This window comes from Carlito syrichta, unplaced genomic scaffold (assembly GCF_000164805.1).
Source record: "Carlito syrichta isolate Samal-C Ts95f unplaced genomic scaffold, Tarsius_syrichta-2.0.1 Scaffold306985, whole genome shotgun sequence".
In the NCBI taxonomy this organism is placed as follows: Eukaryota; Metazoa; Chordata; class Mammalia; order Primates; family Tarsiidae; genus Carlito; species Carlito syrichta.
Genome location: NW_007251081.1, coordinates 108174 through 126068, shown reverse-complemented (window position 1 = coordinate 126068; position 17895 = coordinate 108174). Strand labels below are relative to the sequence as shown.

The 17895-nt window shown below is 39.0% G+C and overlaps 1 protein-coding gene across 1 annotated transcript in view; it reads right to left on the bottom strand.

Annotated features, from left to right (window-relative positions):
- Window positions 1-4471: 4471 nt before the first annotated feature.
- Window positions 4472-17895, bottom strand: part of LOC103266031 (olfactory receptor 1J2-like) — a 61359-nt gene continuing 47935 nt past the window's right edge. Inside the window, exon 2 of the mRNA XM_008063666.2 lies at window positions 4472-5420. Coding sequence (XP_008061857.2) covers window positions 4472-5420 — 949 coding nt within the window. The remainder of the gene's footprint in view (window positions 5421-17895) is intronic.

The following is a 17895-nucleotide window of genomic DNA, read 5'->3' as shown; positions in this document are numbered from 1 at the left end:
GAGTTCTGCGCAAGTGACCCAGTTTTCTTGAGCTTCAGTTTTCCTGTCTCTAAATTGGAGATGAGACTATGAGCCTAAGTCATGACAATGCTGTGTATATTAATAAGACAACATTTGTGAAAAACCACTGGAGATAATTGGCACCAATTAATATTGATTTCTCACCCCTCATTTCATGGGGTTCCTTTATTTCTCTCTCCTGACTGCCTACTCCTTTCAACAGGTGTATACTAGCAGAGTTCAGGTGCCACAAAGTCACTTCATCCTGATGCAGGCAAAGGCCAGAGACAGAAATAATGAATTTGAACATACAGGCAGAGTTCGATCACATCCTACAGAATGATGGCTCAGATAACTCTCTGTTCTGGACTTTTCCCTCTCTTTCATCATCCTCTTCTGGTTTTTCCCATGCTATATCAATAAGATAGCTCCTTTCCGAACTTGTAAACTTATCTCACCCATGGAATTTAGGATTTTAATTAAAGTCTCTGGATCCAATTTATCCATGCCGATTTCTATCTGTATAAGCTCTATGTAAGAAAAAAATATATACAAACTCTCACTCCACCACATTCAGTCTTCTGTTCATGAATACTTTAACCACTGCTTGCTGATAACTGATATTTCCTTGACAGTGAGGTTGTGTGCTATAGAAGACAAAGCATGGGCTTTGAAGTCACATAGAAGGGGTTCAAATCACCTCTCCACCATTTGTCAGCTATATGTCTTTGCACAAGATATTGGACCTCTTGGAATCTCAGCTTTTTCGCTCGAAAATTGGAATCATAGTTCCCAAATTATCGTAAGAATTACATAGGATAATGTAATATAAAACACTTTACCTATAGAATGTGTCCTATATGAATTGTTTCCATTAAATTGTTGTTTCCTTAAATATAAAGTGCAAAGATCTCTAGGAAAGAAATTCAGTGTTGTCTCTTCAGTGCAACTCAGGTAAGTGTAATTATGGTAGTAGATTTCTCCTGGGCCCAACATTTGATGGTTACAGTGAAGGTACAGGGACTGCAGGCATGAAATCATCAAGCAGATTCTAATAAGGAGCTGCGATATGGGAGCTACATAAAAGAAGAAAGGAACAAAAGCTCTCTTGCTAGAAGTGTCCTTTAAACATACCATCAGGAAAAAGCAACAGTGCTGTCTAAAGGGGAAGAGAATAATCAGGGACTTTGGAGAGAAACATTAGAGAGGGTAGGTTAACACTGCATGAACAAAGTAAGCACACATTCTGATACCTTGTACATGAATGATGAAATGGGCCCCAGCCTGGATTTGAGGATGTGCCCATTAATTTATGTAGCCAGCTGGCGCTCTTCCTTACCTCCCCAAGGCTTGGGCTTAAAGGCATGAGAGTCACTGGTTGGTGGTGATTGTTGTATCCTATCTTTAAGAACTGGGAATAAGATTTTACTTTAGTAAGATCACAGAGAAATGATGAGCCACCTGTACACACACACACACACACACACACACACACACACACACACACACACACACACACACCTGCTACCCAGTCCTGCTCTGAACACTGTGTTCAAGTTATTCAGCTCCCAGGAGTATGAACTTGTTTCTCAACCTTTCTGTTGGAGACCCAGAGATCAGGGATAACCTACAGCCTCTGTGGTCCTAAATCTCTAACTGATATCAGAGAGAGGAGTCATGAGCCTGTGGCTTTCTCTTCTCAATGTAACATCTTCAGAAATGGAGATGTGAAAACTCTACTCCACCCCCCATGGAGAGAATTCAAGGGGACAGGGCACCAAGCTCTCGGTTAGAGACATGCATTAATTGCTCTGTTTTCCTCTTACTCTCTCCTGAACAGATGCCCTAGGGCAGTGGTCTGTAAACTTTGATGTTCATCAGGATCACCTGGGGAGCTTGTTAAACATTCAGATCCCAGCTCCACCTCTAGAGATCCGGGACCAGGTAATTCTGAGGCAAGTGGTTCCAAGGGCAGACTTTGAGGAAATTCTGTCCTTAGGAAGAGTGTCAGGGTGCTTTTCCTGTGAATATAAGCTCAAAAGGAGACAGGAAAAGACCTCACCTGCCACTTTCAAATTTCCCGTACTTAGGTGTTAGTTTGAGATATAGATAAAAAAAATTTTCCCAAATGAAATTCTTTTATTTGCTGCTTATAAAATTAATTCCTCTTAATGATGGTAATCCAAACAATAAAGACATGAAAACAAAGGAGAAAGTCATAGTACATCGCCTGTTCATGATTTGTTTCTGATTCTACTAAAATGGTTTTTATTCATAAACATGTATATGTGTATATAAATGGAATTTATTTTATAAATAAAGCTCCATTTAAAATTTCCTCAGCCGGGCTCGGTGGCTCAGCCTGTAATCCCGCACTTTGGGAGGCTGAGGTGAGTGAATTGCCAGAGCCCGTGGGTTCAAGACCTGCCTGGGCAACTTGGCGAGACCTCATCCCACAATAAATCAAAATGAGCCGGGCGTGGTAGCGCGCGCCTGTAGTTCCAGCTACTTGGAAGGTTGAGGCGGAAGGATCACCGGAGCCCAGCAGGTCGAGGCTGCGGTGGCCGGGAGCGGCCACTGCACTCCAGTCTGGGTGACAGAGTGAGACTCCAACTCAGAATAAAATAAAATAAAATTTCCTCAAACTGCATGAGAATTTCTATCCTCATACCTCCAACAGACTCCAATTTAAGCCATCACTGCAGCCTTCAATGTCATTCCAGCTACTGGTTATATACTAATTAGTCTTATCTTTATGTATAAAATTGGGTAAACATATTGCATTTTGCACAAGGGAGATGCAAGAAAAACAAGAAGGGATATAAAGACTGGGGTAAAAATAATAATAATATAGATTGGATTCAAAACAAATGCTATATTCTGGGCTATGTCAAAAAACATGGCAAGTTAATTGAGGCCTTTTACAAATGAATAACATCATTTAACATAAATTGTTCAATGTCCTGACAAGAACTCAAGTCACTTGGAGGGGTTACAGCTTTTCTGAAATCATCTAGTTCTTTATAACCAGTGTACAATTTAATGTGCATAATGTGTGTAATAATTGTTTCATTTAGTCAAAAATATGAAAATATATTTTTAGAGTGATTATAGAACATGTGAACATACCTCAATCCTTCAAGGAAAATAAGAGTATTTTGAATGACATCAGCAAAATTGAAAGTCACACTGAAATTCTACAAACCTTGAGGGAAACAAGAAGCCACAGAAGGTCATGGAATATACATTTTCTCAAAGCTTTGGCTTCATTTTTTTTAAACATGCAGTTTGGTGTGATGATATAAAGCATAATATGTAGTAGCTGATATTTCTATATTATATATAAAAGAGAAAAGAAAATCTGATAGCTCAGGAGAGAACCTCATATATTATAAAGAATGAAATGTACTGCAGCCAGAATTAATCTGAAAATATCAACAAAAATCACTGAATTATCTATTACCAAAGTAGCTTGAGCTGTCTCTTGTTTTACTCTATCTACTACCAGAATTCATGTAAGGTATCATAAATGTGCCCCCCACAATTTCCAAGAGTTAGTTCACAGTTCAGCAGCATCAGCATCATGTGGAAACCTGTTAGAAAAGCGGAACTACTGAATCAGAATTTGTGGTAGCAGATTCTAGGAATTTGTATTTTAACAAGCTCTCCAGGAATTCTTATGTATGCTAAAGTTTGAGAAGCAATGCTTTTTCATTCTTCAGTTGGAAAATCAAGATGTTCGTGAAGTCAATACTGAATCTGGAGTGGCATGTGTAGGAGAACATGATGCTTTCAGAGAGTTAGCACTCGAATTTGGTTATGTTTCAAAGGAGGCCATCATGAAGCTCTCTTTCATTAATGATTGAATATTAGAGCTAAGCAATATCAACTACACAGCATTAGCAGGTGGGAATCTCTGGATAAGTCTTGATCGCCTACATGGCCCTCAATTTTTATTGTTGTTGCAATATTTTACACTAAGGACAGAGAGTAGTATGTTTTCCTCTTACTTAAGTGTCAAGTAGTTTAGCTTTTCTTATTTCATTAGACACACAAATGCAAGAGGAAAACACATTTAATCTGTATGAGAGAGAGAGTAGTAAAATAAAGTAGCTAATTCTTTAAATTCTGTGTTGTGTTAAGGCCAGGGATCATGGGCCAGAAACATATGTTTCCAAAAAGTTCCTAAGAAAAGGGATAACAAAACTGACTGTATATTGTTGTATTATTTATGTCCCTTCCCAAGTTGCAGAAATCAGTAATAAAATTAATTCAGCATTTGCTGATCAAAAGTCATGTATAAAGACCATTGTTAATAAGAGAATGAAATTCTGGTCAACAAATATTTGCCTATTATATCCAACATGACATCATTTGGGTTAGGGTTTGAGGATATACAGGTTTTGAGTCATATTCAAATGGAAAATCAAATACATGAGATCAATCAAAATGAAATTCTGATTTTTAAAAGTCAAATATTACTGTGAGAAAATGTTGCTCTACTGAAGAACTTCCTAAGGGCTTCTTTCATGTCCCTGTTCCTAAGGCTATAGATAAAGGGATTCAACATAGGTGTGACCACTGTGTACATGAGAGCCACAATGATGTCCTTGTCAACAGAATTGCTTAATGTTGGGAAAAGGTACTGCCCAAATATTGTCCCATAATACAGAGCCACCACAGAAAGATGAGAGCCACACGTGGACAGTGCTTTGCAGATTCCTTTGATTGAAGGGATCTTTAGGATGGTGGCTGCAACGTAGCCATAAGATACCAGGATACATATGAATGGCAGGGTAATGACCACCACCCCTACTGTGAACATGACCAGCTCATTAAAGAAAATATCTGAGCAGGACAGCTTGAGCAGGGCAGCGAGGTCACAGAAGAAGTGGGAGATGGCATTCGCAGCACAAAAGGACAGCCGAGTCAGGAGAAGGGTGTGGGAGAGGGAACTGGCACAAGATAGAATCCAGGATACAGCCACTAATAAGGTACAGAGCTCTTCCTTCATGATGGTGGCATAGCGGAGAGGGTGACATATGGCAACATATCGGTCATATGCCATCGACATAATAAGAAAGCTGTCCAGGTCAGTAAAAAATATGAAAAAATACATCTGAGAAATGCACTCCACATAGGGGATCAATTTGTACTTCGTCTGCATTTCCACCAACATCTTAGGGACAGTGACAGATGAAAAAGAGATGTCAGTGAGGGCCAAGTGGCTGAGGAAAAAGTACATGGGGGTGTGGAGGTGAGAGTCCAGTCTGATGAGCAAGAGGATGAGGAGGTTCCCTAGCACCGTGGTTAGGTACATGCCCAGGAACAGGGCGAAGAATATTCCCTGCTGCTCTGGCCGGATGGGGAGGCCCAGGAGGAAGAACTCAGACACGCTGCTCAGGTTCTCAGGTCTCATGCTCCTCTTCATTCTGATGAGGATGAAGAATGGTTGAAACTATTAGGGACTCTGAAATAATCATTTTAGCAGTCATATTAGAAAGACATTTTATTTCAGAAAGTGGAAAACAACTTGTTTTTCATATTTTTCTTTGTAGGTTGGTACATAAGGAAACCAGAAAACCTATCTATGAGGTAAATGTTAATGAGAGTCAGCATTTTCTGGTTCACTGAAAAAAGAGAATTCTTACACCTGTGGCACTGAAGACAAGATCACGGGAAAAGGTGATTCAGCCAAGTTATTGCCCAAGGAGTTTCTGTGGTATGTCAAATTAGAAGATCTGACTTCAGCACAACATTGTTATATTTTAGATGAGAGATGGCCTTTTCAAATAAAAGGATGCAAAGAATAGTATTATGTCCCCTAAAGAATAATCATTAATATGCATACTTTTTATTTTCACTTTTTTTAGAGATAGAATCTTGCTCTGTTTCCCAGGCTGGAGTGCAGTGAAACAATGGCTCACCTCAGCCTCAAATTCCTGGATTTAAGTGATCCCCCTGCCTCAGCCTCCCATGCAGCTGGAACTACAGGTGCATGCCACCATCCCAGCTAAACTTTTCATTTTTTGAAGAGACAGGAGTCTCACTATGTTGCCAGGCTGATCTTGAACTCCCACTCTCAAATGATCCTCCTGTCTTGGACTCCCAAATCACTGGGATTACAAGCATGAGCCATGGCATCTGGCCTAATACGCATACATTTTTGTTTCAATTAAGTAGAAAGTTCCTAAGAAATTCTGAATTGTATCAACCCATTTTCTCTACTGCAGTCAAAAAGGGTTTTTTTTTTCTTTAACCTACATTGTAATACAACTTCTCCTGTCTAAAAAATATCAAAGAATTTCCACTGAACTTTAGACAAATGCAACAACCTTAATATGACTCTGCAGGCCCTTTCAATCTCATTCTTGCCCTCCCTTTCCCTTTTCATCTTTGCTGACTTCTCTGCTCCAACTTCCCTGGAAGACACATTTCCATGTAATGTCATTTTGAATTATTCCTTTTGGTGGTTGTGGGTCTTTTTATCCCATGTCATGTTGAGAAGGCAAAAACCAGATTGGCTACCACAAAATATTTTTGGCAAATTTATGTATCAATACATAGCCGTTTAAGTGTCAGTTCAACATCATCTTAAATTTTATTCAGACTATACATTTTCTAATTCTTTCTCAATCCAACCAGCCTTTCTTCCCTGGGCAACATAATAACACTCATTTCATAACAAACTGTGAGGGCCATTATCAAAAGTAAGATTCTAGCTATATCCCAAGTTTTCGTTTCTCTTTCTTGTCATTTGAAAACACAACTGCTAGTCAGTCATGGTGAGCAGAATAATGACCCCCAAAGATGTCTCATCCTATTCTCCAGAATCTATAAATATGTTATGATGCATGACAAGAGGAAATTAAGACTGCAAATGGAATTATAGTTGCTAATCAGCTGCCTTTATTTTTTATTTTATTTTATTTATTTATTTTTTTTTGAGTTGGAGTCTCACTCTGTCGCCCAGACTGGAGTGCAGTGGCTGCTTCCAGCCACCGCAGCCTCGATCGGCTGAGCTCCGGCGATCCTTCCGCCTCAGCCTTCCAAGTAGCCAGAATTACAGGCATGCGCTACCACATCTGGCTGATTTTTTTAATTTATGTAGAGATGAGGTCTCGCTGCCCAGGCGGGTCTCGAACCCACAGGCTCAGGCAATCCACTCACCTCAGCCTCCCAAAGGCGCGGGATTACAGGCTGAGCCACCGAGCCCAGCTTCAGCTGCCTTTAAAATAGGAAGATTGTCCTGGATTATCTGGGTACTAGGATACAACAAAATATGTGCATCCTTCCCCAACTTGCACTTTGCATACAACAAAACAAAGCAATCCCTCAGTAGAGCTAATTCCTATGTAACAAGTAGGGACATTAGGTCACTATCTCATTAGAAGCATGACTCACAAATCATAAAGGAGACTCCACTGAACCCCCTAGAAAATTTCAATATCATCCTTTCTTTCAATATGTTCTCACTCATATGTGAACCCTGAACAATTATCATAACACTATAAGAGAAGGATTGGCAGTAGTGGGAAACTGATGGGGTAGGGGAGGGGCACACTTCACCAATAAGGATACCTGATCTCAAACCAGGCAAAGTGGGGACCAAAGGGAGGCCCACAAAAAGTACAATGACCACTTGTATACCTAATCCTGAATTGTCCCCTACATCTTTACAATAAAAAAAGAAACTTCTAGAGCAGAAAAAAAAAGCAAAGGCAGAGAGTTAGAGCGAGCTCTAACTCATTCAATGGGCTTCTAGCCTAGAGCAAAAATTTAGCCAAAGACAAATCAGTAGCAAATTTCAAATCAAATATTCCAATTTTTAAATCTAATTGCATAGACCTCATCACAGTTTCTTAAAGGCATCCTCACTCTAACATACACATTGAGATTGATCAGTAAACACAGTGTTAAAAGTATGTTATGCTCAAACTTTTTTCTAGTGCTACCAGAGTAGTGAGAAATTCTCTCTTGCTCTCTCTCTCCTCCCCCATTCTTCCTTCTCTCCCTGTCTCCCTCTCTCTCTCTGCTCTACTCCTACTTTGGAGGCAATGTGAGACGAGAGAAAAAGTCATAAATTTGGGAAAAAGGTAGACTTGGCTAATAATCACAGTTTGATTATGGCATTTTTGCCCATGACAGGTTTCTTAACCTTCATGAATCTCAGAAAGAAGAGGACTTTTAAACAACATGCAATTATACCCCATAAGTTTAATGTAAAGATGAAATGAGAAGACATATGCAAGGTTCCTAGTCCCAAAGAGAAGCCAGAGGAATTTCCATTTGTTTACACACAGAATAAAATGATTCATATCAATTTCTTTGCTGGACTCTGTGTGTTAATTCATTGGACAGGGATGTGGAATATAGAATATAGAAATTACTGGCAAAATTCTATATGGCAGAAAAACCAGTAGCAGCAACATAGAACACATTAAGAACAAGAGAGAAAATAATCATTCAACTGCTTATGAGAAACAGGAAATAGACGCTATTTACCAAGGAGGGAAACTAAACAGGACACTCAGGAGAGACGCTTGTCCGCACATGAATAGTTCAATATTCTAGCACCCAGTAGCTAAATGCAGTGACTGTGCTCAGACTCTATTTGGAAGGTGAACTGGATGATTTTTACCTGACAGCCAAATGCCAGTGCATCAGCAGCCTACCAAAGCTCAAAGTCGGAAGCAGGAGGGTAACTATGCATTCAGCAAGATGTAAAGACTTTACCCTGATCCTAGCTTCCTACATCTTTTCCCATTTTATGACCCTTCTTAACTCTATCATTTTCAAATTCAGGTGCCTTCCTATTGCTTCAGAGGCCATGACTCATTTGAACAATTCCTGCACAGGCCAACGTCAGGGGCTAGATAAGTAACTCTTTGGAGAGACATTTGTCCTTAGAAGCACATGCACTCTCATTCAACAATTGGACTCTTCAAACTTACCGTGAATAAGGCACTATATTAGACTGTTGCTCTGATTAACCAGAGTAGAACAATGTTTTTCATCAAAGAAAAAAATATTCCTAATGTTGGCAGTTGAAGAATTTTTATAGCCAGTGAGGGAGACATTTTGCAAGTGTAGAAGATCTTTCCCAAACTTCTGATTTAAACACCTAAATGACTTTGGAATGCTTGAATTCTGTGCTGTTTAGATGTAATTTCCATTGTCAGAATCCAAGGCAGAAGAAATTCCCCCTACATCTCTTTGTTCAGTTTTCTTTTTGCCTCTTTCTCTCATCCTGTCTTCTTGTCTGTTCCTTCACTTTATTTTTATCGCTCTCTCTCATTTTTTCCTTCCTCCATTCTCAACCCTTACTCTTCTGTTTCTATATCTCCAACCTTCTATACTCCATGTCTCTCCATTCCTTTCTTTTCTCTCTCTCTCTTTTTTCTCTTATACTTTTTACTCTCTCTGCTCCCCCATGTTAAATTCTGCCTTCTGATTCTTCTTCTTCTGTATTCATTTATAAATCCATCTCTTTTTGAGAGAAAAAAAGACCCATTTCATACCTAATACTGACCTTGCCTGTGTGTATGGTCTGATGTTTGGTGGGGAAATGTGTCATAAGATTCTCATTTCAGGACCTAAAAACAAGCTTCCAAGATCCTAGACATTTCTCAGACATCAAGAAGAAAAGCTGTAAATACAAACTCAATTCTGTTGGCCAGCCCCAAATCTATGAATTGAAGAGTACAACTAACTAAGGGGAAGCCTCTAGGGAGTAGAAAGCATAACTGGCAATTTACAGTTAAAGATATACATCAAACTTGGACTAATTGTCCAATTTTCTCCTTGATTCCACTAGAAAAGGAACCTTATGGGAGGATATTTGTTTTGGGAACCTTAGTGGATGAGCCCACAGAGAAAGGATCCCAAGGCACCCTCAGCCTCCCTTTTGTTCTACCCTCTGCTTTCCTGGTCTTAATCACTCTGTGGCATGGATTAGAAAGACGGGCCTCTGGGAATTTAGGTAGAAACATATCCCACTCAAAGAGATCTTATTGGGCCTTACCTACCAGTTAGCCCAAAAGATGTGACTTGTGTTTCTTCTGTCTTGTAAACAAGATAAGGTATAAAAGGAGAAGAGGCAGAGATAATCATCATTTTTGTTTTTTAGGTTTTATTACTTTGTTGACAAACTTGGGTATGATTAGGGAGAGGCACACCTCATCAACAAGGGTGCCTGCATACTGAACATTTGTATACCTTACCCTGAATTGTACCCCACATTTTTTAAATAAAGGAAAAAAAATAGTTTTTAAGGAAGAAAGACAAGGAATGAAGAAAGAAGAAAAGAAGGAAGAGAAGGGAAAGAAAACTAAACAAACAAGAAAACAAACTTACAAATAGGAAAAAAAAAGTTGACACACAAAATCCAGACTAATTGATTCTTAAAATTGAAAAACATCAGGTTCCACTATTCACAATAGCAGAAACATGGAACCAATCCAGACGTCCATTAAAAGTGGACTGGATAAGGAAAACATGGCACATGTTTTGCAGCCATAAGGAACAAAACTATGTCCTTGGCAGTAACATGGATACAGTTGAAGTCATCATACTAAGTGAACTATCACAGAAACGTAACACTGAATACCATATGTTCTCACTGATAAGCAGCCCTGATCACTGGTCACATGAGCACAAAGGTAAGAACAATAGGCTCTGGACACTGTTAAAGGAAGGAGGGAGGGAGGAGGGATAAGGAGCACACCACAACACACCAGGTACCAGGTCTACTATCAGGGGGAGAGAAGACCTGCTAGAAGCCCAAACCTTACCTACATGCAACTTATTTATGTAGTAAATCCTCATGAGTACACAACAACTCGAATAAAATAAAATAAAATCTTTAAAAATGAAATTAATATTTTGAAGGAAATGATCATTTATTGTGACACGTGATTTTTAGAGGTGAGCTAAGTAGGACAAATAAGTATTTATTGCTTGAGATAAAATACTGTCTGAGGGTTTCTTTTGGCCTTTCTGACATCTGGGTTTAAGAGGTCATAGACGCAGCAAAGCTTATGCTGTGGTTTAATGTTTGTCCTCTCCAAACTCATGTTGAAACTTAATCCCTGATGTGGCTATATTGAAAGGTGAGGCCTTTAAGAGATGATTTGGTCATGAGGGAACTGTCTTCATGAAGGAATTGGATTAATTCCACTCATGGATTAACTGTTTAATGAGTTACTTGATTAACAGGTTACTATGAGAGTCACACTGGTGGCTTTATAACAAGAAGAAAAGAGACCTGAGCTAGCACACTCAGTTCCCTCCTCATGTGATACCCTGAGCTACCTCAGAAAGAGAGCTACTGTAAAGAGTCCCCACCAGCAAAAATGCTCTCATCATGTGACCTTGGACTGAGCCTCCAGAGCTGTAAAGAGGCTTTTCCTTTTCTTTATAAACCATCCAGTCTCAGGTATTCAGTTACAGCAACAGACTAGGAAAGCTTATTGTGGGCTGCTTCGTTCTAGGTGTGATGACTCTGTAACATTACTGCCATAACTTTGTGTACCTTGGAACAGAGGGCTTGGAGATTTTGTCAACTCGGAATTGTTGAAGTATAACAGCATTCTAGGCAACAGTCAAGGAAGAAGGTACATAGAATATTAGCCAGTAGTAGCTTAGCTAACTCAAAAAGAGCTGTAACATAGATTAGCTATAGGTACTGGATGCCACGTGGGACACACCAGACATTTGATGCACTGGGAAGGGCTATTCTATGGTGGGGCAAGTGGGCAGGTAGAAAAGACAGACTCAGATCCAAGATCCAGGGAGCTCAGATGCTAGATACAGGTAGTTACATAAGCAAGCAGTATAGACAGGGTAGACTGTAAGATACAGACAAAAGGATGGGTGGTGGGTTTGGATAGACTGAAATACAGTGAGCCAGATGGAGACACCTTAGACTAAAATCTGACATATAGCAGACAGAAGAAAGACAAGTGGCAAACAGCATGGGATAGAAGGTCACAGGGGGATTTATAGCAGGATAGGTAAAAGACATGATTCTCACTGGATAGCAAAGTACAGGTCATATACCACCTACCACTAAGAAGAAAGCACGACACTTGGTAGCCCTCTTCCTATTTTGAAGACAGTACGTACCACACCTGGAATACTGTTCTGATCAGTTTATCAAATGACTTGACAGACTTCCAGTTTTAAATAAGATCTAGAGCAAGAAGGGATTCTGCAGCTGATTCAGGCAGTGGTACAAAGGACCATGCTAATTGGGTCATCTGAATTGGCAATACCTATGATGCTGGAAGTATCCATGGTAGATAATGGCATCACATGGCGCCTCTGGCAAACTCTAATAGAAACTTGCACAACAGTGTTTCTGGAGCCAGAAACTGCTAGCAGGCTATTGGGTCTTACTAGAGCTGAGTGTCTAACCATGGGACGTTTAATAACAGGAGCTAAAAATTGTCAGCCACTAAAGTCATAAGATCAGATAGGCACAACAGCAAATTTGGTATAGATCCTTGGTGAGTTTGAAGAGGAAACGTAAATTTCAGAAACAGGTACTCGGGACCCCTGTATCATATAACTATATTACATTGATATCTCTCCCTCAGCTCAAACCTATAGCCTCATGACGAGTTCTATATAACCAGTTGAAAAGGGAAAAAAATTTCTTGGTTCATGTATGGGTTGGTTACATATGTTTGTGGGAGCTGAAAACCGACTCCTGTTCAGTTCAACTCTGAACAACTTTAATAGAAGGAAATCCTCCCTAATCAGAAAGCTCTTGAGCAGTACACCTGGTTATATCTGTGTAAATGACCTGAGGTAAGAATATGCATGGACTCTTTGGCAATAGTGAATGTTAATTGTTTGTCAGGGACCTGAAAAGAGTAAGAATGGACGTTCAGAGACAAAGAGTATTTTCGGAAAAACCAAGTGGATGAGCCTATGAGAATAGACATAAAGAACATTGTCTATCAGAGAGCATCCACTGCAGAGAAGGTACTGAATAAAAGATTAACCATGTTCTGCCCTTCACCAAATCAATGTTTGTACAATGGATCCATCAGTGAAGTTCCCATGGTAGTGGAGATAAGAGTTTGGATGAGTTCAAAGGCAAGGGCTTCCTCTCACCATGGATGATCTAGCTACTGCCACTGCTGGATGTTTAACCTAAGAGCAGCTGAGACAAGTGTTGAGTCTTCTGTATGTAATTATTTTTTTGGTCACTTGGGAGCAAGTTAATTACGTCCAACACCTTCCAACCTTGAGTGCAATAATTCATGCTTACTAGGATTTGTGGATATTCTGGTTTTGGATTTTCCTTTCCTGCCCCCCATACCTGGGACAGTACCACTATTCAAGAGCTCAGCTATCATCACAATTTCCCACAGGAGGCTGTACAGTGGGCACACAGCTGTAAAATTCTTTGTTCCAATCATACACGATATCACTTAAAATAAGATGGCTGGATAGAATATTGAAGTATCCTCTTAAAACTAAGATAACCACAACCACATGTGGATAAATAAGATAACTCCACTCTCTTGGGGGCATTTGTGCTTCCAGTATATTGAACTTTTGGCTATGCTGGATTAGAATTTCTAGTCCCTGGATGCATCTATCAGGTAACACAGTTAGGGTTCTACTAAATCTAAATCTCCTAGAGGACTGGAACCCTATTCTTCAAGATACAATATGTCCTTTGAACCAATGGCCATTATAAAGTATTAGATCCTCCATAGTAGGGTGTAGTAGAATACATGGCCCCTCTCATCATACCTCCCAATGACTCTTTTGGGGGCATTTGTTCTTCCAATATCTTGAACTTTTGGCTATGCTGGATTAGAACTTCTTATCCCTGGATTCTTCTATCAGGTAACACAGTAATTGTTCCACTAAACCTAAAGCTACTGCCTGGTCATTTGATTCCTTCTGTCAATAGACCTGCAGGAAAAAAAAGAGTACCATACTGACAGGTAATTTACCCTACTTATCAACTTATCCTGAGAAGGCTTTGCTACATAATAAAGGCAAGGAGCTGTCTGGAATTCTGAGGATTCACTGAGCATTTTTTGGTGTTTCCATGCCCAGTGATTGCCCTTGTAGTAACCATGATCTTATAAGACCTCGGCATTCTTGGAGATGAAGTTCTAGGTTATCTCTCCAGACAAGTATACTAGAACAAGGTGTTTGTTCAGTGAATAAAGTGAGGAATCTAGGATGGATGGTAGAGAAAGGAGATGGATGAATTTAAGTTACAATCTTGAGACCAACTAAAGCAATACAAATTGCATCCTGCCCATCTAATTCTGTGTGGCAGAGTGAGGCTCTGACTCAAAAAAAAAAAGTAAAAAAGAAAATTAGACTGGCCACTACCATCTTGAAGAATCTGTAACTGGACATGAGTGAATCTGAACAGTGAGGAGGTGAATGTAGCAGACTCTTAAATAGTGGTACCACCCAAGGCAGTGGGGCCAGGAAAGGAAAATCCAAAACCAGAATATCCACAAATCCTAGTAAACATGAATTATTGCACTCAAGGTTGGAAAGTGTTGGATGTAATTAATTTGCTCCCAAGTGACTAGAACAATAATAACACACTGAGGGCTAAACATCTGTCTCAACTGCTGTTAGGTCAAACATTCAGCAGTGGCAGTAGCTAGATCATCCATGATGAGAGGACGTTCATGCTGTTGAACTCACCCAGCCTCTATTTCCACTACCATGGGACCTTCATTGAGGGAGCCATTGTACAAACCACTTGCTTTCTTCTCTCACTGCACAAATAAGTGTAGGATATAAACTGTTAGTAGGACTAAGCATTTTCTTGTTAACTGCAGGTAATTTTTAGGAAAGGCACTGTTCCCTAAGGCTTCAAAAACCTGTCCGTTGAAGGTTTTGTTCCTCAGTTTTCAGAGTTCTAGGTATGCCTGTGGTAGATGGGAGTTGGGGAAAAAAGCAATTAGCACAAAGAACAAGAAGACAACCTGAAGCAAGTAATTTCCTTCCCACTCATCTAGAAAAACTTCAGTGTTGGATAAATCCAACCATCTACATCCTGCATTCTCTTGCTTTCCATTTATTCCTATAATCTAGATTCTGTTCCCATCACTTACGATATTACTTCTGGTCCTGTTACCAAAGTCCTTTTTACTAAATCCGATGGATGGTTTCAGCATATCACTTTCTCTTCCATTAGCTCCCATGCCCCCACATTTTTTATTCTCCTACATCTCTGGTTGTTCTTTGATGCCTTTTTTAGGACACTTTTTCTCTGCCTTTTCCTTAATTGTCAATATTCTCAATGGTCTATTCTCAGCAAATGTTCTCTCTACTATCTTGGCTTTCCTTTCCCTCTCCTCTCACTTTCTCTCCTCTCTCTTTCTCTCCTCTCCTTTTCCTCTTCTCTCAACTTTTATTATTCATCTCATTTATTTTTAGGCAATCTCATCCTCTTCTATGTCAATAGTCCATGAATTTTTATCTCTACCCAAAGTATATCCACCTGCTTGCTAAATTTCTTCTCATGGATGACTCATAGGTACCTCTTACTCAATTTGATAAAACTTCTTAGATCCGTTTCTCCTTCCATGTTCCCTATCTCAGTGAATAGCACAACCATATACTCAGCTGTGCAAGCCATAAATTTTGAAAGATTTTCAGCTCCTTCTCGTTTTCTACAATCTTGCCAAAATCACCTCACACCAAAATTACCACATCCTTTAGATTCTGACTCTGAAGAAGACTTATATCAAAATAGTTCTCTCTAATACCATCATCTGTCTTACACAGACTGTCATATCTTACCTAAATTACTGTGATCACTTCCTAATTAGTCTCCTTGCTTCTGAGTTTGTATCCCATCACTCCATCCCTGCCCCAACATATTCTCTGCTCACTGCAAACACATACTCATTATCCATTTCTCACCTGTATTGATCATTTTAAGTATAAAACTGTCAATCATCTGAGCAAATCTTCCTATGGCTCTCTCTTTCCTTTTGAATTGCAATTTCTTCTATATGGCTTCCAAAGTTCTCCATTATTTATTTTTGCTCATTTATTTGGTCTTATCCTGAACCTCTTTCCCTATTTTAAATAGTAACCTCTCACCATTCTAGTTGTCCTGATGATAGGTTCCAAAATTTGTCATCCTTTTTCTTCTCTATGTCTTTTCTAATTCCTGTTTTTCTCCCTTTCAAATACATCTGTGCTATATACATCAGCTGCTTGTTTTGATTGTCTCAGATCTCTGCTTACTTGTAACTGTCTATGTGCCTACCTTCCTTGACACCTTTAATTTGGGTTTGATGCCTCTGTTTGGTGCTCCCACAGCACATGCTCTTACCTTCACTACAACATTTGACACACACTGTTTTTTCTATCTTACTCAATGCAATGGAAGCTCTTTGAGGGATAGAAAACTGTGTCTTTCAAGTATTTATTCACAATACAAATGGATTATTAAAATAATAATTAATAAAATGCTACCTCCTCCACTTAATTATTTGTCTTTTTCCTATTTTTGTTGATCTGAATAAAGTAGGTTTCTAAAGATTTTTCACACTTATTTTTATGGTCAAAAAGCATTTTTGAGCCTATGTTCCAATTATTATGAAGTGTCATAACTTACCAAAGAAATTCCTGCATGTACTCAGGTATTTCTGTAGAAAGAAAAAAAATCTGTATTCCTTGATAAATGGTTTTATTCTCCAGGGACTAGTAGCAACTTTCCTCCCAATTTCAAATTGAAAGTGGGAAGGAAGAAGTCTACATGATACAGAGTTCACTAATATAAGAGAGTCATCATGGTACATAGAACTAGGCTTTAGCTTTGAAGTAAATATGCTTGTATTTGCATATTAATTTGGCCTTTTTCTTTCACGTCATTCTCAAGCTCAACAGACTGGGAAACATTTCTATATACATCAAGAATTACTGTGATGGTTAAACAAGCTCATAGATGTAAAACTTCTTTATAAATAAATAAACTGCAAGTAATAAAAGTTCTTATTTCTATTCCCAAAGGAGTTGACTATCTTTAGTATCTGGCAAAGGCACATCTCCATAGGGACATTAAGAGAAATACAGTAATTACTCCCTGTCTCTCACCAAAAACTTGTGGCATCAGTCCCTTGGGTTCCCAATCTGGCTCATAAGGAGAGATACACTGTATTTGTCTTCAAGCTGATGGAAAAGAGTGTGCCTTTTCCCCACTTGAGGGTAGAGCTCATGACTTTCCTCCCAGTCCCAACTTTAAGACTTTTGGAGAGAAAAAGAAAAATTAGTTCATACCATGGAGTTGACAGTATTTGTATTTATCAATGAGCTAGGTAAGGGCAGTATTTGCATATGCGACTAAGCAGTGTGTGTGTGTGTGTGTGTGTGTGTGTGAGAGAGAGAGAGATATCCTACAAAATCTTGCAGATTAGCACATGTGTACCAGGTGCTTTATATAATTTTTTATATCCTCTCAAATAGCTTAGGTGGTCATAACTACTATGATTCCTTGGGGTTTGTACTTTCCTCTCTAGGAAAATGATCTTCCACAGGTTTGCTCAGTGTATGGACTGCATCTCAGTTATGAGTCCAGCCCTCCATGTTTAAGTAAAAAAAATACTATTAATAATGATCTGCATTTTTGCAAATAGTTTTAAACATACTTATATACAATTTCTTATGTTCTTTCAAAAGTTATAGCATAAGATTTTCATGAATTCATTTTGACTACTTAATATTAGTTTCAATAGATGTGTACCCATAGTCATCTTAACTTTTCCCTTATTGACAGAAACTAAGTAGTGTATAAAAAAACATAGACTAGAGTCTTGTCTGATTTTGTCCCAGATCCCTGAGAAATTCACTTTATAGTGAATTTTATAACCCTAAATTGTACCCTACATC